Genomic DNA, 24245 nt, shown 5'->3' with positions numbered 1-24245 from the left:
TGGTGCTGTGGAGACTTTTTTTGACATAGATGTACATTTAGTACTGATTCATTGCTGTTTACAACTTCTTCTTGCAAGAAGAAAATAGACCAAGTTAGGAGGAAACCGAGTTTGTAGATGAAGCTGAAATTCTGTACAGTAAAAAAAAACAAAGATGAATTTGACCTCTAAGTGATTATTTGATATTCTACAATTCTAAACTATTACCAGGTTCATGACTTGTTTAAAAGGTTGAAGGTGAAGGGTATTTTACCACCTCATATTTAACTTCCTGAGCTTCATTTCTCACCAAGTGTCTCTGTGTGTAGGGTCCAGCTGGGAAAGATGGGCTTCCAGGTCACCCAGGCCAAAGAGGAGAGCCGGTGAGTGAGGTCATGGGTCGTTGGTTAAAGATGTTCTTTTTGTCTCCCCACACACAAAAACTCATCTGAACATGCTTTATTTCCATATTTTCTATGCTGCAGGGATTCCAAGGAAAGACTGGACCCCCAGGACCTTCAGGTGTGGTGGGGCCTCAGGTAAGCACGAAAGTGTGAATCCTTACTGTAATTTAGTACATCTTCTTCTTCATGTGCTGAATGTTTTCATTGGTATTACTGAGCCAGTCACATTGTTATATTTTTTTTCAGGGCAAATCAGGAGAGCCCGGCCCACCAGGGGACCGAGGTCACCCAGGAGCACCAGGTGTACCTGGAGAGCATGGTTTACCTGGGACTGCTGGGAAGGAAGGTGGAAAGGTCAGTCCACATTCTCAGGTCCACAGTGTATGATAGAAATATAACGCATGCTTCAATTTCACTATGCTTTTCATTTCCTCTCAGGGGGACCCCGGTTTACATGGGACATCTGGGAAAAATGGACCTCCAGGCATGAAAGGGTTCAGAGGGAGCAGAGGAGCCCCAGGCATTATGGTAACACACACACATTAATATTTAGTTCTTACTTTCTTAAGATTAGGAATAATATAAGATATAAATTCAAAATGATGTGTGATATTTCCAGGGACCTCCTGGTCTGAAAGGTGGATCGGGACCTCGTGGATCACCAGGAGCCATAGTGAGTCTTCAGCATGTCTTCTGGGTTTCTGTTTGTTGCATAGTTATAAAGTAGAATATTTCAAACATTTTAACCATTTTTGCTAGACTGTGATCAGGTGATTTCCGATTCACATATTCACTATAAATAATTAAACAAAGACAGAAATGACACAATGGAGAGAAACCACTCGAGAGATCTTGAATACAAACCCAAGTATCAGAGTCAAGCGTGGTTAGTAATCCCAGCAGATCTTAATGCAGTCCTACATTAGCTAATGGCACAGCTGTTACCCCTTTGTTGCTTCCTCTTGGTAAATCACACTCATGGCACACTGATAGATACAGTCGCTACTGCCTGTGCAAGCCACTTTGTGGCTCAACCCTTGCTAACAATCAAAGTAATGTCCATTGTTCTGTCAGGGATTCTTGCTGTTGCTTTCCTGCTTTTTGGCAGAATATACTGACAAACATAATTTGCTGCAGATGGATAAAACAGTCCAATCTCGACTAAAATGGTCCTGAGAGAAATGGTGACTGTATGACAAATACTCTCCTGTCCCTATAAAAAGCTAATCATTTTCTTTAAAACAGCCAAACCAGAAAACATCAAGTCATTCATGTTGTTGCCCTAGCAAACACATGTGTGGTTGAAGTAAAACCTAAAAAGAAAAAGCCAAAAGCACTTTTCAAATAGTATTTGGCATATATGTTATTTATGTCAAGTGCTATTATTTTCCTACAGTGACTTAAAAAAAAACCCTGTTTTTTAAGCATTCAAGTGTCAACATGATGTACTGATTGTTTCCAGGGGCCAACGGGTGAGAGGGGCCCTCCAGGACCAGCTGGTGCCATTGGACAGCCTGGTAGGGCCGGAGCAATTGGAGGACCTGGACCAATGGGAGAGAAGGGGGAGCCTGTAATTACATCTAATCTTCCATGTTCTTATATTATATTTGCCCATTTGGTCCATTTTCATAAGCAGCATGGATGAAAAACAAAGATCCATCAAAGTAGTCTGTCTTTGGTTGGATTGTTAGTTTTTACTATTGATATGTTTTTGTGCAGAATAACAGGAATTAAATGTGTGTATTTGTGTCCCAGGGAGAGAAGGGTCCAATAGGACCGGCAGGTCAGGATGGGGACCAGGGACCTGTAGGGATGCTTGGGGCAATGGGCACTGCGGGACCTGCAGGAGAGGACGGGGATAAGGTAAAACCAAATGCACCTGTATGAGCCGGAGGGGATGGGTGAGTATGTGTCTGTACTGTTGTTATAAGCTGTGTCCTCTGTATGTGTCCACAGGGAGAGCAGGGAAAACCTGGACAGAAAGGCAGCAAAGGAGACAAAGGAGAAGGAGTGAGTCTGGAGCCGCAGACGTACATACTCAATAGTGCACAAAAATATGATCATACATGTTTGTTTCATCTTCCCTCTCTCCTCACAGGGGCCTCCAGGGCCTACTGGCCCCCAGGGGCCGATAGGTCAGCCAGGACTTCCAGTGAGTTTGCTTCTCTCATTTTTTCATTTTGAGGGTTTTGAAAATTGAAATGTCTCAATTTACACTGTTAGTGTCAGTTCTTCAGCTAGCTTTTCACTTTGTAGTTTTTTATTTACCGTGGTGTGTATTTCATGATGAAACTGTATTGTATTCTTACCAGTAGTATGGGTACCAAACATCTGACGTATAAATAATTTACCCATCAGATCAATCCCTTCATAAATTATTTCCATTTGGTACTTTGTACTGATACTTCACAGTTTGTTGTCTCTCTCAGTCAAACAGGTTTAGTAGGAATTACATCATTTCAGAAAGTTAAATAAACAATTTCAGTCATAAAGACATTTCTCACTCTCCCCTGCATAACAGGGTCTAGATGGTTTGCTAGGTCCTCGGGGCCAACAGGGCATGTATGGCCCCAAAGGAGATGAAGGTCCCAGAGGCTTCAAGGGCTCTACAGGACCAATAGGATTACAGGTGAGACTCTTATTTTATGAAGGCAAACAATAAAGTCTGCACTCTCGTCATATAATGCTGTATGTGTTCTCCAAGGGCATGCCTGGCCTACCAGGAGAAAAAGGCGAGAGTGGCCATGTGGGACTGATGGTGAGCTCTTAATCTGTTTTATTATTTGCCACATTTTTTCCACTCCATTTTCTATAATCAGTAAACTTGTTTCTGTCTCATCACATGATTTAGGGTCCACCTGGACAACAAGGACCTTCTGGATCTCAAGGACCTATTGGGGGGCAGGTAAGTCTCACAGACATATTTGTGGATCTGCATTTAGTCAAGCGCTTGATTTATGTTTTGATGAAATTAAAAAGTCTCTGTGGTGAACAGGGGCCACCTGGTCGTCCCGGGATGATTGGGCAGCCAGGTGTTGTTGGAGAGAAGGTAAAGAAAATAACAACTAAAACAGCTTTTAGATATTGATGCTCTTTCCAGATGATCTTACACCTAATTTCCCTTCCCTCTTAGGGTGAGGATGGTGAGGCAGGTGATCCTGGAGCAGTTGGTGTTTCAGGAAAGCCAGTGAGTTTGTTTGCTTATTTGGAAGGCACGGACATCCTTTAATCCATTTATAATACTCAATTTTTTTCTCTTTTCCTTTGACATACCCAAGATGATCACTTACTCTGTTATTTTGTTGTTTTAGGGAGCAAAAGGAGAACAAGGGGAGAAGGGAGATACAGGTCCTCCAGGAATGTCTGGTCCTCCAGGAGCTAGAGGCACCCCAGGGGAGGATGGAGCCAAAGGCAATGCTGTAAGCGACATTCATGACAAAAAAAACATACTATTTAAGTGTTTATCAGTATTATAATACTAGTCAACCCAAACCACTGTAATACACTATGAAAATCTTTGATTGCCTGATTACGTTTAATATAGTTTGTGGTACCCTAACATTCTTCCCTTCCTATACTGTTTAATGTACTAGACAAGCAGGAAATCCTACTCCAACCACTTGTTGGAAACCTGTTCAATTGCTTATTAACACAATCTTTTCACATATTCAATGATCCAGTCACATGTCGGGAACTGTTGGGAAGTGCATTTAGGCATGTAGAACTGAGCATCAGAATGGATAGCAAAAGTGATCTAAGTGACTTCGAATGTAGATTTGTTGATGGTTCCAGATAGGCTGGTATTAGGCTGGAGCATTTCAGAAACTGCCAGTCTACTGGGATTTTCACACACAGTCGTCTCCAGACAAAGAATGGTCTGAAAAAGAGAAAATATCCAGTGAGCAGCAGTTTTCTGAAAACGCCTTGTTGATGCCAAAAAGAGAGAATAATCAGAGCTCATATGAAGACAACAATAACTCAAAAAACTACTTGTTACAATCAAGGTATTCAGTAGAGCATCTCTTAATGCACAGCAGATCAAACCTTGATGAATATGGGCCTCAGAAAGAACTATAAAAATAAGGCTAGCAAAAAAAAGCATTTAGCAATTAGCTAAAGACTTTACTACTAGCTTAAGACTTTAGAGACAGAAGCTTCACAACGCAGTGCTGTATTTAATTTCCATAATATATAAACAGTCAGAAAATCAAAGTAAAGTCAAATTAAGCAAGAAAAATTATGTTACGGAACATTTCAAGGAGTATTTCATAAAGAACATGATTAGAAAGAGAAATAATCTCACTTTAAAACTTAAAAGTGTTGTATACTTTGTAGCGAATGCACTGTTTCAATCATTTATAAAATACACTCTATGATGTACAACATGTTGCTGTAGTAGCGCTTCTCCTTCACTCTCCGCAGGGTCCTATAGGTCTAACTGGGGACCTTGGACAGCAGGGAGAGGCTGGACCCAACGTGAGTGTCTGCTCTTTGTTTTCTTCTTCTTCCTTCTCTTCTGTTTGATCTATCGTCCTCATTCTGTTTGATGCATCCACTTTACAGAACAAAGACTCACCAAAAAAGAGCTTTCTAGGATAAAAAGTCATTATTTTTTTAAAGGACTTCAATGTTTCATCTTTCTCGGTTGCATTGCACTTGCAGTTTCCTGGAATTTGAATTAATTCAAACTAAAATGTTAAAAATATATGAGGACCCATAGAGAGGGAGATGTGGAATAAACCAAACTTTGAAATTACATCCGAGCTAAATTTGAAAACACCAGGCAAACATATATTTTAGATGATCTGTGGAGAAACAAAGGTCCTCGTGAGCTCTTATATTTCCACTGGAAACTAAAGTACATAAAATCCTTATTATGTAACATCTTTGTAGTTGTTGTTTTCTCAGTCAGACGTCTACCAGGGTAGTTTTTTTCTTATTTTTTTCCCATTTTATTGCTTTGAAAGCTGTTATGTGTTCCTCTGCCCACAATCTTTGTTCCCCCATCAGGGTGTTGATGGCCTCTCTGGATCTAAAGGAGACACAGGAGACCCTGGAAACCTTGTAAGCTGTAGACTGCTGTATGAACACAAAAGAAAACGCAACATAATGACCGACCAGCTAACCTTTTTCTTTAAATGTACCAGGGACCCCCAGGGGCACCCGGGGAACCTGGACCACCTGGACCTCCAGGGCGAAGGGTCTGTCTGTTTTTCTTATGATGTTCTTTTGTCTGCATGCAGAAACCTCATTTTCTATTTACTGTTAAATCTGAAGATTAAAACTTCTGCTGTTGGGCAGAGGTTGGGAGTATTTGTGCTTAATGCATTCTCACTATGCGTATGTGTGTGTGTATTTGTGCATGACTGCACCTGTATGACAGATTCAGGTTAAAATGTTTTAAAATGTTGTTCTTCAGGGCCACATGGGGAAACCAGGAAAGGAAGGAAAAGCAGGCCTGAAAGGAGCGAAGGTGAGAGTTTGAAACAAGTCTTTCAATAATAACTTCTAAATACTGGCAGTGCCTGAAAGCTGACTTGCTCTCTGTCACTGCAGGGTGCTCTGGGATTGGAAGGTCCCATTGGGAAGACGGGCCCTGTGGGAGCCCAGGGGCATCCTGGCAATCCTGGTCCCCAGGGTCTGAGAGGGATCCCCGGGCCTGCAGTGAGTTAATTTAGGAAAAGCACAGAAGGAGTGAGTAAAGCACGAAATACATGATGTTTCAATCATTTCTTTGTCTCTCTTTCTTTCAGGGTGAGCAGGGTTTAAATGGACCACCAGGCCAGACAGGACCACCAGGTCCCATGGTAAGATAACCCATCAAATAGCAAATCTGAGAAGTTTTCAACAAAATCACGCTTCCATCTTGCATTAAAACCACAGTTTGATGTTTTTGCAAAACAGATATTATTCTAAAGAGAATTTAAATGAGAAAATACCCAGACTCATATGTGTATAGCACAGAAAACCGAACTATAAAAGTTAACATTACATTGCAATATAAAACACCTAGAGGCAACTGTTGTTGTGATTTGCGCTATATAAATAAAATTGAAGTGGATTGAATTGACTCATCGTTTCATCTCCTCAGGGTCCACCGGGTATAACAGGACTGAAGGGAGACCCCGGCAAGAAGGGAGACAAGGTGTGTTCATACTGTACACACAAATATTCAAGTTATCCTTCACTGGGACTTTTCTTTTACCTCATCTCTGATATCTTTGTAGGGTCATGGTGGTGTAATAGGTCTGATAGGGCCACCAGGAGACATTGGAGAGAAGGGTGACAGAGGACTACCAGGAAACCAGGGATTACTGGGTCCAAAGGGAGATGAGGTGCTTAAAAAACGCTTGAACACACACTCCAAGCAAGCAAATGACACAAGATGTGTAGAGGTGTATCATGAAAGTCCAGTATCAAATCACGGAGACATCTAGATGCTGCTGTCACAGTTTTAGCTTTATGATGATATGTAAAGTATAAGGTTTGCTACAAACAATGGTTTAGTATCTGTTTTTGATAGAGTGAGTAAAGAACTGAAATTTGTCCAGTTATATAAATGTAAAGAAAATGCATATTTAGTCCCTGAAGGTTCTTATCTATTTCAGATATTATAATGTCATGATGTTACCTAGCAACCACCTTCCAATGGGATAAAATTACAAAATGTTATTATTTATGATAATACTGATAATAATTACTATAACCACTTATAAAAGTATCACATCATTTTAATTTAATGACAGTAATATCTAATTTAGCAAATATTAAATTACATGTTTGGCACATTAACTTATGAAGTCAAGTTTACTGTACTTAGACACTATATGAAAGGTTTAATGCCACATAATAATTATGTAAATGTAGTTAAAGCGACAGGATTTTAAGGCAGAGTGTCTTGGTATACTTTTTCAACCTTGAACAAAATCTTAGATACAAGTGTTTTATTTAGTGCTGTCAGCGTTAATCTCATTAAAATGACGTTAACGCCACAACCGCATTAACGCGGCAAATCTCTGTTAGCGAGTTAGCGCGGATCGGCCCGTGGGTAGGGCTGCATGGTGCTAATGCATTAACGAGCTAACCACGCTAACGCGTTGCTGATTTTGATGTTCTTTATATACAGTGAAAATCGAACAGGCATGTCAGAGCAAGCTGGAAACAGAGACAGTTCACCTTCAAAGTAAAAGCTGCACCTTTTGAAGTGTGTAGCGCTAAACCAAAGAAACAACTTGCTTTAACAATAAGAACAATTCATAAATATTATAAGAACACATTTCTGTCACTTTTTATCACTGGATAAATTGTTGGTATGACTGATGATTGCTGACACTCTGATCTGTTTATTAACTACAACATGATCATTATTTTTAATGTCTATATACTTTTAATTGGTTTAAACAGATATCATATGGCATTAATCCCAAGCTTTCCAGTATTATTCTGATAACTAACTGCACATAAAAGGAATCTGCTGACTATGTTCACCCCACTGTGTAATATCAGGGTCCAGTTGGTCCATCAGGTCCTCACGGTCCACCTGGTCCTACGGGTCTGTCTGTGAGTGTGCACGATTATTTTCCTACATGACTTATAAACACATAAGCATGGAGATTTCTGGCAGTGTTCATTCTGCATCCGTGTTTCCTCGTTTTTGCTCTCTCATTTCTCTCACAGGGTGTGATTGGTCAGAAGGGCTCTAAAGGAAATCAGGTAACTCTGAGATTCATCATTTCACACAACTGAATTATTCAGTGCTATTATATTACACCATAACTACTCATAACTGAAACTGAAAGACTGATCATTTTGTGGCTCATTTAGGGTCCAATTGGTCCTAGAGGAGACACTGGGCCCGCAGGACCTCCAGGACTCCCAGTGAGTAATATTTAGTTCATTCAAGAATCTTATGACCTTTGTTTACTTTGCCATTGATCCGTGTGTATCTGGACTCTTCTCTTCTTTTTTTGTCTACTTCAATCCATTCTTCTTTCTGTCTTTTCATCTACTTCCGTCTCAGGGACTACCAGCAGCTGGTGTGGTCCCTCTGCCACAACGAGGCAGAAGAAGGAGAAATCAGTCCTGGGTGGATGGTGCTGCACTTGAAGATGAAGAGGATGGGGAGGAGGAGGCCATAGGTGGGGGAGAGGAGGAAATGATGCAAGGGGATCAGGCGGAGCAGGACAGCCAGCTAAACGAAAAGAAGGGCCAAGGCATGGAGGAAGTGTTTGCCTCTCTATCCTCGATGAAAGTCGAAGTAGAAGGTCTGCGCACCCCGCACGGGACATACCACAGCCCCGCCCGCACCTGCAAAGAGCTTTGGCTTCTCCACCCAGATCTCCCCAACGGTACTTCATCAGTTTATTTTCTTGGCCATCTGTTGAGCACAGCTGTCTCATTTCAAGATAATCTGTAGATTTTTTCTGCTGCTTCTGTCTGCTGTGGCCTTGGCCCCCCTGAGGTCCTCTCTTTGTCTCTCTATCCAGGCGAATACTGGATAGATCCCAACCAGGGTTGCCATAGAGACTCCTTCAAGGTGTTTTGTAACTTCACCGCACAGGGAGAGACGTGTCTGTACCCCGACAAGAAGTTCCAGTCGGTTCGTTTACATAAATAACACAGTGTGCTATTTTCTGGAGCAATACGATTAACATTAAAAATAAGCAGGAGGCTGTATCAAAAGCTGCATGATGTAAACACTATTTAGTCATCACCAGTTTGCTGACTGTGTGAATTTGGAGGTGATTCTTTTGTTTGTCTGTTTTTAGGTAAAATTAGCATCCTGGAAAGAGGAAAAGCCTGGCAGATGGTACAGTCAGTTCAGGAAAGGAAAAAAGGTATAGTTTGATGATTATTGCACATATTTGTTGGGCTTAACACATCTGGATGAGTGCAAAGCTTTAAAAGAAACTCTGAATTTTAGAGACACTTGGGGGCAGATTTACTAACAGACTGTGCCAGCACAAAATCCTCTTTTGTCGTAAGAACAGCTGCTGCTGGTATTTACTAAAGACACACAGTGTCAGTTTGCAACTGAAGGATGTTTTTGTAGCTGGCCTCTCCACATAAATATTTGTCTGGGATTCTCTTCCAGAGCTTAACATTTTGAGAGGATAGGATTTAAATGATTAAACGTGATTTATTAAAGTTTGTAGCCTCACATTGAGTTAAATTAATACTGAAATAAGGCATGTCTTATTTTTTCACCTCATCCGGCTTAGGAGTTAGACCAGATTATCTACTCATTAGAAGGTTGGTGATTCAATCCCTGGCTCCTCCAGTCTTCATGCCAAAGTTTTCTTGGGCAAATTATTGAACCTTGATGCACTGATTGGATTGTTGAATGTTAGCTAGAAAGTAGGGTACAAAATGCCTATGTAAGGACCAGTGAATTTACTTAAAATAACATTAATTTTAAATAACAAAGAGAGAACAAGTTAGTTATAAGAATGAGTGAGGCAGATGGCTCAAAGCTGTGAGTCCTGTGCCATAGCTTTGGCTGTCTAACTCACCCTGCATGTTTAGACCCAAGCCCCACATATTTCTGGCTCTCAGTAACACTGTTTTTATCAAACAGAGCTGAACTTAATTGAACTGTAGTTAACGCGGAGTGTCGGTGGATGATGCCTCAATAATGCAACCTCTTTTACAGAGAGTCAAGTTACTTTTTACAGTGAGCAGAGGTGCTTATAGTGAATCACACTTATAGTCACATTTCTACACAGAAATCAGTACACAGTGAAAAAGTCTTTGACGCCTTTACTCAGAAGCACTCGCACAAAGAGTGACTTTCATGTCATTTCTTTTTTCTTAGTTGTTTTTAACATATTGAAATATCTGTTAGATTCATGTCTGAATGTTCTGTATGTAATATTAAAACATTGATCCAGCAGCCACAGAGTGAAAAAGACACACAAAAAAACATCTGGGGTGAATTTACACACATTAACAGTATCTTCATCAAGGCTCTGGATCTGACTGTAAACACTTTTACAAGTGGTACAGGTCACCTGTTACCCACAGATTTAAGGTTTAGAAAGGTTTGTAATATTTTGCATCTTTGTCTTTGCTTTTTTGCTATTGTAACATCGTGTTAATTTGTCGAACCAAGTAAATCTGGTCTAAGCATCTTACAGATTTCATGAGTAATTCCAAACCATCTGAATTTAGACTTTGGCAGCAATCGTATCAGTGATGGGTACACCAGGAACTGTCTCCCTCACTAAAGGCCAGCTCATGCTTTTTGCATGCAAACGTCAGAGTGACGCACATTTCATCATGTACATAAATCTGTGTGGGTGGATGAATACTCCTCTGCAGACGTGCAGCCCAAAATATTTGACTGAGTGGACTGCGCAGACTGCATGGGCCAGTGGGAAAATAATAAATACTGTGGGATATGTGACGAGGTTTTTTGTTATCCACAATTTTAGATTTCAGCTTTAAATGAATACAAAGACACAGATGGCTTTAAACTCCTGCTAAGAAATAGTTCCAACTTCTCCAGAAATCCTGTCCGCCTACTGTGGTACTGTAGAGATGGGATGGAAACACACTCTGGCTTTAAAATCGCTTGGCTCACCTAAAGAATCATTGGTGTGTTGCAGCAAGCCAATTTGTGACTATAGCTGCTGCATTCTACTGCAAAGATCCTGAAACTTAAAATTATTTAAAAGTCAAAGCTAACCTTTCATGAACATCCATGGGGACCATGTGTGTTTTCTGGTTTGATGTAAGGGGCAGCAACCCTGTCAATAATAAAATATTTATCTGTCTGTATCGCAGACAGGTGCATAGTATTTGTAATAGCAACCATATTCACATCTGCATGTGTTTACCTTAGCTGACTGTTCTCATGGGAAAATTGGCTGCATTAAAAGCTAATAATAATAATAATAATATCATAATAACAATAACAATAATAATAACAACAATAATAATAATAATAATAATAATAATAACAATAACAATAACAATAACAATAAAGCTTGAATAGGTGTGTGTCCTTGATGTTCAACTGCAAAATAAACATACATTTTTAAAAGGGCTAATTATGGTACTTTCGTACTTATCATGTCAAGTAAAAGGAAAGTCCAGCGGTTAATAGCGGAATAGGCAGCATGTTCTGCAAAACTTGCTAACTCCAACAAGAGGAAGAAGAAGTCTGCAGGTGAAGACAGAGAATAATTGTGCAGCCCATGCTGTCCAGCTAAGACTGTTAAAGAGGAGAAATTAAAATGCTTTTTGTTTTTTTAAGTTTTAGTGAGGGAGGATTCAGGTGAGGGCAAAAATCTGAATGTGTGCTGCTCCGTCAAATGAACTGCTGTGGCCTGGAGGGACGCAGGTGCTGCTCCATTCTTGTCTTTACGAGTTCAGAATTTTGCAAAGGGTAGTAGACTTGGAAAAACAAGCTCAAAGAAAACTTCAGATTAATGTTAAACAACAACTGTGTGGTAAATGTTTTAAAAATAATATAACAATTTAAAAAAGCTAAGAGGTATGAAAGTTGGTTTGTAAAACTAGTACTCTACGTGTACTAGATGTGCCCGTGTCTTGTCATTTCAAAACATGTGTCTCTCTGACTTGTGCTGCACTTTGCTCGGCGCAGCAGGAAACCATTATAGACACGAATGGGTTTCAGAACACAGCGCTGCGTGTGCTGCGTCCGATGTGAAAGGGCCTTAAGGCTAGGAAGCTTGGTTAACAACTTTTTGTGTGCATATTCTGATTTAGACTTCTAGGGCAAATATTTGTAGCCAAGGATGTAACCTACTTAAATGCCCAGCATTGTATATGTGGTGCCAGCTGATAGAAACAAAGAAAATGCTTAGACTTGGAAGTTTAGAATCTTTCTTGTGGTCAGTTTTTTTCAGTGGCATGCATATGCATCCCTCAAATTTTCCCACTTTTCACATCCATTCTGATCCATTCCCATCTGAACTCTGGACTCTGTCTCAGTCAGGGTTGCCCTTGGTGAGCTGGGGTAGGTATCTTAGTATCCCCTTGGCTTGCTGCCTGTACATTGGAGTTTTTCCCAATGCATGAGAGGGTGTTCCCTGCGCCTTTGGGTTGGGGAACCAGTTGTCATCTGCCCTTATGCACCAAAGAACAGTTTAGAGTACCCGACCTTCTTGGTGGGGTGCTTTAGGGTGCTCCACCTGGGGACTCTTTTGTCCGACTAGGAGACTTCAACGCTCAAGTGGCCAACGACAGTGAAACCTGGAGGGGTGTGATTGGGAGAAATGGCCTACCAGATCTGAATCTAAGCAGTGTTTTGTTAATGGACCTCTGTGCAAACCACAGTTTGTCCATGACAAACCCTATGTGTCCGTAAGTGCACATAGCACAAGGACACTCAAGGCTGCAGATCAATGATGGATTTTGTAATTGTATCACCAGAACTGCAGCCATATGTTCTGGACACTCGGGTGAAGAGAGGTGATGAGCAGTCAGCTGATCACCACCTGTTGGTGAGTTGGATCAGGTGGCAGGGGAGGATGCTGGACAGACCTGGTGCGCCTAAAAATACAGGGTGGGCCATTTATATGGATACACCGTAATCAAATGGGAATGGTTGGTGATATTAAAGTCCTGTTTGTGGCACATTAGTATATGTGAGGGGGCAAAACCCTCAAGATGGGTGGTGACCATGGTGGCCATTTAGAAGTCGGCCATCTTGGATACAACTTTTGTTTTTTCAATAGGAAGAGGGCCATGTGACACATCAAACGTATTGGTAATGTCACAAGAAAAACAATGGTGTGCTTGGTTTCAATGTAACTTTATTCTTCCATGAGTTATTTACAAGTTTCTGACCACTCATAAAATGTGTTCAATGTGCTGCCCATTGTGTTGGATTGTCAGTGCAACCCTCTTCTCCCACTCTTCACACACTGATAGCAACACTGCAGGAGAAATGCCAGCACAGGCATCCAGTATCTGTAGTTTCAGGTGCTGCACATCTCGTATCTTCACACCATAGACAATTGCCTTCAGATGACTCCAAAGATAAAAGTCTAAGGGGGTCAGATCGGGAGACCTTGGGGGCCATTCAACTGGCCCACGATGACCAATCCACTTTCCAGGAAACTGTTCATCTAGGAATGCTCGGACCTGGCACCCATAATGTGGTGGTGCACCATCTTGCTGGAAAAACTCAGGGAACGTGCCAGCTTCAGTGCATAAAGAGGGAAACACATCATCATGTAGCAATTTCAAATATCCAGTGGCCTTGAGGTTTCCATTGATGAAGAATGGACCCACTATCGTTGTACCCCATATACCACACCAAACCATCACTTTTGTTGTTCCAACAGTCTTGGAGGGATCCATCCAATGTGGGTTAGTGTCAGACCAATAGCGGTGGTTTTGTTTGTTAACTTCACCATTCACATAAAAGTTTGCCTCATCACTGAACAAAATCTTCTGCGTGAACTGAGGGTCCTCTTCCAATTTTTGTTTTGCCCATTCTGCAAATTCTGTGAGCCGATCTGGGTCATCCTCGTTGAGATGCTGCAGTAGCTGGAGTTTGTAAGGGTGCCATTTGTGAGTAGCTAATATCCGCCGAAGGGATGTTCGACTAATGCCACTCTCCAGGGACATGCGGCAAGTGCTACGCTGTGGGCTCTTGCTGAATGAAGCTGGGACAGCCACTGATGTTTCTTCATTAGTTTGACAGTTTTCTTGCGTCCACATTTTGGAAAATGCAACACTGAACCAGTTTCACGAAACTTAGCAAGCAGTTTGCTGACTGTAGCATGGGAGATGGGTGGTCTCGTAGGGTGTCTTGCATTGAAATCTGCTGCAATGACCCGGTTACTGCGTTCACCAGATATCAACACAATTTCGATCTGCTCCTCACGTGTTAACCTCTTCGACATGTCAATGGCTGTGAACAAAGAGAAACTTGTAACTAACTCATGAAAGAATAAAGTTACGTTGAAACCAAGCACACCATTGTTTTTCTTGTGACATTACCAATATGTTTGATGTGTCACATGGCCCTCTTCCTATTGAAAAAACAAAAGTTGTATCCAAGATGGCCGACTTCTAAATGGCCACCATGGTCACCACCCATCTTGAGGAGTTTGCCCCCTCACATATACTAATGTGCCACAAACAGGACTTTAATATCACCAACCATTCCCATTTTATTACAGTGTATCCATATAAATGGCCCACCCTGTATAATGACCTACTCTGCAAGATCTTCATCTCCCACCTCTAGCAGAGCTATAGCAGCATTCCAAGGGAGACTGGGGACACTGAGTCCAAATAGATCATGTTCAGCATCTCCACTGGTGAAGCTGCTACTCTGAGCTGCGGCTTCAGGGTGCTTGGTGCCTGTTGTGGTGGTGACTCCCAAACTAGATGGTGGACACTGGAGGTAAAGGGAATAATCAGGCTGAAGGAGTCCTATCAAGCTTGGTTAGCCTGTGGGACTGGGCTACTGACAGGCCAGTGGGCAGCGGCTGAAGCAAAAAGTTCTGCAAGACCATGGAAAGGCTTTTGGACTGCCTCGGAGAGATTCTGGCAAACTGTGAGGCGACTTGGGAGGGGAAAGATGTGCTTTACCTGCACTGTGTATCGTTGGTGGAGCGCTGTTGACTTCGACTGAGGATATAGTCGGGCGGTGGAAGGAATACTTCGAGGACCTCCTTAATCCCTCTGACATGTCTTCTGTAGAGGAAGCAGTCTGGGGATGAGAGGGCCGGTGGCAGTAAATCGGACTTGTTCCCGGCAAGGCTGCTCTTTGCCTTTGTCATCGATCCTGTTCATAATTTTTATGGACAGAATTTCTAGGTGTAGCCAAGTGGGAGAAGGCTTTTATTCGGGTGGTCTGAGAATCTTGTCTCTGCTTTTCATACATGATGTGGTTCTGTTGGCTTCATGAGGTGGTGGCCTTATGAAGCCACCCTACCCTCATCTATGGTCATGAGCTTTGGATAGTGACCGAAAGAATAAGATCGCAAATACTAGGGGTGGAATTGAGCTTTGTCTTTGCTGGTCTCTCCCTTAGGGAAAACAACATGTTTGTTTGATTTTTTTTCTCTCTATCTGCCCAGTATTCAGGTAAGCGAAGAACTTTTGTAACGCAAGTAACAAGATACTTGCAACCATAAGGTGATTACCGAATTTAACATAGCAATGCTTTACATACCGTGCTACTGAAAAATGTAATGTGATTGCAGTAATGTGTTACTTTGTAATGTGTTACACCCAAAACTGTTTGCAGTTATATTTGCTTTGTCTGCACTGTTTTGACTTTGTATGGTGTTGTTAATGAGTCAGTGTGATCTTGGTGCTCCAGTTTTCCTACTCCGGGTCAGATGGCGTTTCAGTCCACATTGTCCAGATGACCTTCCTGAAGCTGCTAAGTGCCACAGCCAAGCAGATATTCACCTACCACTGCCTTAACTCTGCTGCTTGGCTGCACACCGCCACGTACAACAATGAATACGCACTGCGCTTCAGAAGCAGCGACGGCGAGGAGCTGACATACGAGAACACACATTACATCACTGCACTATACGACGGGTGTCGGGTGAGGAAGTCAGACACACTTTTGAGGATAACTTATTAATTAATGATTTTATTATTTATTTACTTTATTCAATTGTCTTTGTCTGCTCTAGACACGCTCAGGGCAGGAGAGGACAGTTTTGGAATTTGACTCTCCGCTGTCCAACACGCTTCCCATCATCGATGTAGCTGTGTCCGATTTTGGAAATAAGAACCAGAAATTTGGTTTCGAAGTTGGCCCGGTCTGTTTCAACGGTTAACAGAGTCAGGGAGTAATTTACAGGGAAAACGAGCCATGGACATTTTTTTACATGCAGGGAAAAAAAGAAAAAAAAATTGATTCAAAACCACATATTTATAAGTTGATATACCTACAACAGTGTTCCTTCTTCTGTACACACACTCGTTTGCATACTCTGTCCTTCATTCACACAGCCCTGTCATGCATTCTCACTGTGGGCTTACATGCTGTGATTAAGAGAACTGCATACATTTACTGATTGTTAAAAACCCCTCAGCGACACTCATTTTGTCCTCTTTTCTTTTTGAAGGAGTAAGTGGTGCTCTCACAGTTTCATTCGTGTCCTTCTGTTCTTACAAATAATGAGTTGTGCACTCAAATCTCATCCATATGTAGTCACACAGAAGCATGTTTCTGCAACATTCATTCTCCATGTTCTTCAGCATTGTCATCAAACCTCAATTTGTTGTGTTGTTTTTATCCGTTGTTGTTGTAATTTTTCAATTATGCCAATCTGTTATGTCATGTATATTGGAGTTTAATTCATCATGGTGCTATAATGGAGCTCCTTCTGGAGTAAATATTTTTAAAAAAATGGGTACTGGGGCAGTGCATTTTTTTTTCTTTTTTTTTCAACATTGCGAAGCCATGTTTAATATTTTTTCTGCTTAACAAACTGTGGTGTGTGATTGCCTCGAGATCTTTCTATGCATATATGTGTGGGGAAGTGACTGATTAACATATTTTAATAAAAGTACACAATGTACATTTAAGTTAATAAGATGAAATTTGTTTTTTTTTTAGTGAATACATTTGCTTAACAAAGACAACTCCAGGAGCAGCTTTAGGTCTGCAATTTCATAATACATGTCAGTTTGAAACTGTTCTTAGAGCTTGCAGGTGTGTCGGTCTCAGCAAATGTTGATGGTTTCTTATTGGTAACTTATTTTTTATTTCCTTTAAACTAAATCGCACTCGTGGACACATCTAAAAGATAGAACATGAAAATAAATAAATAAACTAATGAACAAGGTTAGCTACATAAAAGCTGCATAAAATTGCTAATCACATTCCTTAATAATCAAATTGCATTTGAAATTTAGCTGAATTATGTACACTGTCATGTACAATGTTGAACACACTATATCAGATTAGTTGTGCGTGGTCTGCTAACATGAGCAGTGCTAGCACCTGTCATCCACAGGTTGTGTTACGTTACAAGTGATTACCAATTCCTTCAGTTACCAACATTCAACCTTTATTTTTAGTTTTTAAAATCTAATTAATTAATTAATTAATTAATTAATTTATTTATTTTGTATCTGCAAGTACTGCAGAGCTGTGGTAGTTAGCATATCTGACAATTGTTTACAGTCACTTCATTGTTTCCAATTTCCTGTCACAAAGAGAGGTGCTGCCGCTGTCAGGGCTGGAGCCCCAGTTGGTGGTCGGTGGGACGTCATAATATATCTTTGACACAACAGGTAACTGCTACGTGATACTAAAATGAGAATAATTCTTAATTGGCTAGTATTTCTCGTGCTGACTAGCAAGAGCAGCAATCTTTAAACGTCTAGTTGTGCACATCCTTAGTTTCTTGGTATGAAATCCACCTATAATAAAGTGTTGACCATAAGGGTAGAAAGTATAAAATATTACAAAAATTGATTTATGCACTAAAATGCCATTCATACACAGCTGCACAGAAACCTGCTTCTGCAACATTTACTCTTCATGTTCTAAGTAAAAGTATAAAAAGGGGGAACCTGGTTTCAGGTGAAAGCAGAAGTGTCTTAAACCAGCATTCTTTTTAATGGCCACCGGTGAGGCTACAGTTGTCACAAAAAGATGTGTGGTCTGATAGAAGTCATCATCTGTCAGTCTGCCCCAGGGCAGCTGTGGCTACAACTGTAGCTTGCCTCCACCAGTGTGTGAATGTGAGAGTGAATGAATAGTGGAACTGTAAAGCGCTTTGAGGGCCCAGAAAAGCGCTATATAAATGCAATCCATTATTATTATTATTATTATCATAGACAGCCATCGGACTTGACATTTTCCTGGTGAGTTTATGGGCTCAGGCATTCATTCATGGGGTAGCTCAGGAGGTAGAGCAGGTGATATGCTGATTGGAAGCTTGGTGGTTCAATCCCTAGCTCCCCTGTATGCCAAATATCCTTGGGCAAAATATTAACCAACTCCAATGGATGCTCTCTGATGCATCCATTGGAGTGTGAATGGTAAGTAAGCACTTAAAAGCATAGAAGACAGTGCTTGTGTGAATGTGGCATGTTGTATAGAGCGGAAAAGTAGAAAAGCGCTATATAAGAATCAGCCCATTTACCATTTCTGTTCATAGTATTTCCATTTTTAAAATTTGGGTTATTCCAAGTTTCATAAAGGAGGATTATCTGTGATCCGATCATTACCATTTCAGATCAGTCCCTTGCTCTGCCAAGAGGCCAAGACGGCAAAAGTAAATTACGATCATCTCAAGGCTTTGAAATGGGATTTGACGAAACAGAGGATCACACTGAGGTAGTTATGTCTCTGGAAGTGTCCATCTTTTGGGGTAGTGTGGGGGTACTTGTTCTGAAAATTGAATGAATCACAAAATAAATTACAAAATACATTAAGTTACTTACTCTCAGCAGATAATTATTTGTTACAGTATTCGTTACATTACTTTCTAGTTAATCTTCAACATGGCCTGAGATGTACTGAATAAGCAATGTATCTAATTAACATAAACCAAAGGCTACAGCTCCACAGAAGACACACTTTCTTATAGTGATTAATTACTACCACGAAGCCAAGAGCAAAGCTGGAAAGGAAAATGTTGTGGCCAGGCTGACTCTGCTGGAGAAAAAAGTAGTGCTAGAAATTGAGATTAATCCTACAAGCCTGACTGCTCATCACTGCTTTTGTTACCTGTTTAAAAGCAAGCTTTTGCTCTTTCACATGGGTCAGTTTCTCACAATTTGCTTTATATAAGCATGCTGTCTTTACAAAGAGTTGATGTCCTGTTAGCTGCTGCATTTGTGGCTGTTTGCACTTCCATCACGTTCTTGTTCTTTCACAAAACAAAACAAAAACAACACTCATGTCTTCACTCCTCAGAAGCTGCTTCTGAGGAGTGAAGATTGTAACACAAGTGCAGGAAAAAAAGACCTGAAAAATGAGCCGATTTTCCAAATACTTGAGATACTTATGGAGCTCTTCATGACGTATAGTAAAACTACATTTTGTGAGTGTAACCAGCACATGTTTGAACTCCCTTATTTTGAAAGGTCACTGTGTAGGCTGATGTGTAAAATGTTAAACCTATCGTTAACTGGATTGCAGTGACCTTAACATGCTTGAAATGTCATCTCTAAACATGAATTTAAAACCCAATTAAATTTTGAATCATTTCCAAAGTGCAGAATATCGAAGGTGAAAATAAAGGCACTGCTGGATTTACATCAGCAGCATTCAAAAGCTTTCACTGAAAATAATAAAAATACAAAAATAAGTAATAATAATAATAATTTCTTTAACATTTGAGTGAAAAGTGATTCATGAATTTCTGGCTGGGCCCTGTTGTTTGGTTGGCATGAAGTCAAGTGTCATTAATTTCACGCACAGCTGGAGTAATGAGGTTGTGCGTAAGGTGTATGACTATTTGTTATTGGGTTTATACTACAGGCCGAGCATGCGTGCATTATATTTCTCTCTCGCCACCCATGTCTTCTTCAGTTGGCCTTTCCTGTTACTCTCTCTCTCTGCCTGCTGTGCCGTCTTGACATCTACATTACAATCATGCTGAAACTTTAATGAGGGGAAGCGAGTGAACACAGCGAGCTCATCCAAGAGTATTTAACAGCTAATTTCCAGCAATGAAATATGGATTGTGTGACATGAAAGTCACCTACATTGTGTTTAAAGCCAGAGTGGCAGGTTCACATGGAAGACAGCCAGCACAAGTTAGTAATTTATTCCTGTTTGGTTTGTGTACTGAAGATAGATGTCAGTGTCCAGAGAGAGAACAATGCAGAGGAAAGGAAGTTTTTTTTCTCTTTATCTTATTTGTTTTAAGCCATCTGAGGTGTGATAGCAGATACTGGGAATAATTACCAGAATATATGCTAACATTTTACTTACCAACATGACGAAGCTTGCCTTGACTTGAATCGTGTTCGTTAACTGGGGCTAGCCTAGCCTTTAAACTAATGCTCAAAACCATAGACATTATAACACATGGACATAACTTATAGGTGGAAAAAATGAAGCTAATACGTCAGTGCCTAAAAGGCTGCATTCTGCCTAAAGGCCACCAGATGGCGATAGCTGTGGTTGAAAAAGACCTGGGGTCCCATAGAAGTTTATGGGAAAAAGGCTTTCTGTCATGACCTCTGTAAACACTTTCCTGCTAGGTTTATAGGTTTAGTCACTCATTTTTGTTCTTATTGAATAAAACATTGAGTCTGTTTTCTTAAAATTGTGGTATGTACCCAAACCCTAATTGGGTAAACACTTGTCAATCACAAGTCATTAGACTTATTATTAGAAAACAATGTGTGATGTTACTGTACCACACCAGCATACATGACAATTACAGTACAACGTCCATCTTTTATACTATGCTGTAAAATGCTGTTCAGTCACATCTAATATTGCTTTAACATATAAAATATTTTTAGTTTACTTTTATATTAGACTGTGTTCTCTCATTCTGATTTTACATATTTCAGATCTTTAAAACTAAAACTAAACATAATATATATAGGATGAAACAGTTTTAACAATTTTACATTTAAACTTGTCTGAATAGTAAATTTGCTGTTGAAGAGTAATAATTTATAAAAACCTTCCTGTTTGTGTGTAACATCATAAAATTTTAGCTCACTAGAATACAACAGATTTTTCTACTATTGTGTCTTAATAAACATGACAGTTAATTTTAGTTAACTTTTATCCATCTTTTATTTAAGCGGATGCTGAGCCTCAGTGTATTCTGGGTGGCGGCCACAGTTAATTTATGCAGTCTATGGTTGTGAATAATATGAGCTGGTAATGATTGCTAAATTTGTTTTTTATTTATTTATTTGTTTGTTTGAATGCAGCTCTTTAATTTTCCATCAAGAGACAGAAAAAATCAATGTTCTGGTATTAACCATTGGTATTAACGCAGAAACTTATATATAAATGCATCCATTGATACCTGTAATGGGAAACATACTTGATACTGGATTCCATATTTTATGCAGGAAACAACTACAAACTTAAGATGCATGTTTTAAAGTAAAGTGTTGAACAATAACATCAAAGACAATACTTTTGTTAAACAGCAGAAAAAATTGTAAGATAGGCTGCCAGTTTCTGTCTATTTGCTGGTAAACTTTCTCAGCTTTAGTCAGGGACTTTAAGAGAAACACAACACTTTTTAGAAATAAATTATTGTGTTATCCTGTTAAATAAATGTTGTATATTAATGCTACAGACCACAGCCCTGATTAGCTCCAACATGAATGTTTTTATTTTATTATTAGCCATAGCCGCTAGCTGCAACCTTAATCATAGCTTAACAGAGGCTAAACTGCTAGCAGTTAAAAGGCTAACTTTAATGTGCGCAGCAGCTAGATTAGCATTAGCAACTGTTCAATGTTCCAGTTTTGTGAAAATGAGTGCTTTGCTTAACTTTAGAAAATGTTCAGTGTTGTGAGCTATGAGTGTAAAAAACTCTTTTATATATCACTCTTATATAGTCATGCGATATGAGATGGATAACTATTCCTGTGTTATGAGGGGCTGAAGTCGTGTATCAACTGCAGGAGCCAAGACAGCACTGTTGGTATTATACCAATTTTTAGTATCGATGATTAAATTATCTGAGTAATGATTTTTTTATTTTGACAACCTTACCAGTGAGCAGTTTTTATTATTACATATAGGAGTTATTAAAAACTCCCAAATTTGGGAGAATTTGAGAGTTTTTAAAAACTAAGATTCCGTACAATTACGGCCCTTTTTCCAAACTAATAGAAAAAGTTTTCCTGAGTTCCAGGGAGTAACTTTATGATACCAGAATCAGCAGTACAATCTCACATGCAATCTGTTACTAACAAGTGCACCCACTCACTAATTAACTGTATATTCACTGGCTGTGTTAAGCAACAAATAATCATCCTTTTCACCAACTCCTCCTTCCCTACGCCTCCTCTCTAATCTTCCTCAAAGACAGTTGCTGTCTCCAGTCAGCTCCTGGGTGGCTCTCCACAGCAAGAACACTAGCACTGTGTTCTTCTTCCACAGCCTGAGGGGATTCAGTCACTCCAGACTAGTCAAATTAGTCATAACCTCGAGGCTAAGCAAGGAAGGTGTACAGTACCAAGTTTTTTTTCATGTCTGGTGCGTGTCAAAGCTGGGTCAAGACCAGGAATACCAGAGGGAGAGAAAAGGACAGCCATGAGTCCACCTGAAGCCCTGTGGGTGCTGCTGCTGGTCACTGTCAGCTCATGTAAGGTAAGGAGACACCGTGTCCCCAACTTATCCATTCAACCTTTGTGTCAAATGAGCCAAAATTTAAAAGTTTCTAAACTTTAAAGTGGTTCTAGGAAAGAATTGATGTACTCTGATTTATCATTTTGTTAACCAACCTTGTGTCTTTTATATCTCCTGGTATTTGCTGGACATCCCCAAAATAGTTTAGCCATATTGCCTACATGCTAACAGTTAGAGCATGCATTTTTTTTAAGGGAAACATATTTATAAGTCACAAAAACAGGACTAAAATAAAATGAAATAAATTTACTGAAAGAAATAAAATGCTTTATATAGATCCACATCTTAAAACATATTAGATAAAGTAAATATTGCTGACAAAGGAGTTTAGATCAAAATCGACCTCACAAAAATTATATTTTTATAGATTTGTTTTGCCAAGTTTTATGCTCAGAGAAATCACGATCATCTATATTTATTGTTTGAGTTATTTTTTTTTTTATTATATTATAGTTTTGAGTTTTCTTCTTGTTTTGATCTGTTGTACTGTATTGTTCTGAGAAACTTTGTCATTCCGCTCTACTGAAAAGATGGCGATGATTAGTTTGTAAAAATGCAGAGAGGCAGCCACCTGAGTCAGTGACCAGAAACACCCTGAAGGTGTTTTACACCACTCACTTGTCATGTTGGTTCTGTTGTTGCCCTCCTCCTCCTGATGACTGTGTAACCTTAAGTGCAGCTGATTGAAATATTCATGTTTAGAATATTTGCTGAAGGAGATTTTATGTATAATCCATGTGTATTCTGCAGACTCTTTATCTAGAAAAAAAAAACAATGAGTATGTTACTCCTGATGAGAACAAAGGCGCTATAAAATATTTAGCGTTGGTTAGTTAAATTGTTGACACATAATTGCTCGAGGCAGGAGACGGGGAAGAGCCATGTCCTTCTATAGCTCTTGAAGTTGTTACAGGGCTGCTAGTTGTGCACTGCAGTCTGTTTAGCATCGCGGGTGGCCTTTTACAGCTCAAAAACACCAGCTTGATGTGTCAGTATTATCCTATTTTCATTAGACTGAACTAATTACAAACTGTCCATTGCTAAAAATGTATATCATTCAATGATTTTAATCCTCCTCTTGACCGGTGATTAGCGGGAGGCCTATTTGACACTATTCCAATATTGTGTTTGATCCTTGCATTACATTTTCATACACACGATGAATTTACAGTACAGTATACTTGGTTTGTGTTTAGTTCTTTTTTTAAGCTTTACATTCATTAAAGTATTTTGTAGACTTCATCAAAAATTGCCACTTAAGTGCTGTCCTAAATACGGTCAAAAAAAAATACAGTGAAATGTGTCACATGGGTAAAGGATTCATTTAGCAGTGTCACTGTACAAATTAGTTTTACAGTTCAGTTCAACTGAAATTCCTTCATTTAGCAGCAGCTCACAACAACACAAGAAAAAAAAAGATGTATATGCAGGCTTTAAAAAAAATAATGTACAGCGTCTTTCACATTTAAGGTTTTATATGTCAGGTTATATTAATTAAAAGAAAAAAGACTTTATATGGGTTATTATAAACATCAGCCAAAATGCAGAACACTTACTGC

The 24245-nt window shown here is 39.8% G+C and overlaps 2 protein-coding genes across 2 annotated transcripts in view; both read left to right on the top strand.

Moving 5' to 3' along the window:
- LOC146385895 (uncharacterized) overlaps positions 1–16921 on the top strand; it is a 44785-nt gene extending 27864 nt beyond the window's left edge. The window contains exons 36-66 of the mRNA XM_084931882.1: positions 309–362; positions 465–518; positions 630–737; positions 822–911; positions 1003–1056; positions 1846–1953; positions 2139–2246; positions 2340–2393; positions 2482–2535; positions 2905–3012; positions 3088–3141; positions 3235–3288; positions 3379–3432; positions 3517–3570; positions 3695–3802; positions 4806–4859; positions 5394–5447; positions 5531–5584; positions 5803–5856; positions 5940–6047; positions 6137–6190; positions 6475–6528; positions 6611–6718; positions 7890–7943; positions 8061–8096; positions 8208–8261; positions 8404–8731; positions 8870–8982; positions 9152–9220; positions 15694–15927; positions 16019–16921. Coding sequence (XP_084788008.1) covers positions 309–362; positions 465–518; positions 630–737; positions 822–911; positions 1003–1056; positions 1846–1953; positions 2139–2246; positions 2340–2393; positions 2482–2535; positions 2905–3012; positions 3088–3141; positions 3235–3288; positions 3379–3432; positions 3517–3570; positions 3695–3802; positions 4806–4859; positions 5394–5447; positions 5531–5584; positions 5803–5856; positions 5940–6047; positions 6137–6190; positions 6475–6528; positions 6611–6718; positions 7890–7943; positions 8061–8096; positions 8208–8261; positions 8404–8731; positions 8870–8982; positions 9152–9220; positions 15694–15927; positions 16019–16165 — 2691 coding nt within the window. The 3' untranslated portion in view covers positions 16166–16921. The remainder of the gene's footprint in view (positions 1–308; positions 363–464; positions 519–629; positions 738–821; positions 912–1002; positions 1057–1845; positions 1954–2138; positions 2247–2339; positions 2394–2481; positions 2536–2904; positions 3013–3087; positions 3142–3234; positions 3289–3378; positions 3433–3516; positions 3571–3694; positions 3803–4805; positions 4860–5393; positions 5448–5530; positions 5585–5802; positions 5857–5939; positions 6048–6136; positions 6191–6474; positions 6529–6610; positions 6719–7889; positions 7944–8060; positions 8097–8207; positions 8262–8403; positions 8732–8869; positions 8983–9151; positions 9221–15693; positions 15928–16018) is intronic.
- Positions 16922–22371: 5450 nt separating this feature from the next.
- Positions 22372–24245, top strand: part of LOC146385894 (noelin-2-like) — a 39693-nt gene continuing 37819 nt past the window's right edge. The window contains exon 1 of the mRNA XM_084931881.1: positions 22372–22647. Within this exon, the coding sequence (XP_084788007.1) occupies positions 22591–22647 (57 nt within the window). The 5' untranslated portion in view covers positions 22372–22590. The remainder of the gene's footprint in view (positions 22648–24245) is intronic.

The sequence above is a fragment of the Perissodus microlepis genome, chromosome 6 (assembly GCF_051167445.1).
Source record: "Perissodus microlepis isolate ML-2025 ecotype Zambia chromosome 6, ASM5116744v1, whole genome shotgun sequence".
NCBI classification, from domain to species: domain Eukaryota; kingdom Metazoa; phylum Chordata; class Actinopteri; order Cichliformes; family Cichlidae; genus Perissodus; species Perissodus microlepis.
The sequence above is the reverse complement of the archived record's forward strand: the minus strand, read 5'-3'. Positions and strand labels throughout refer to the sequence as shown.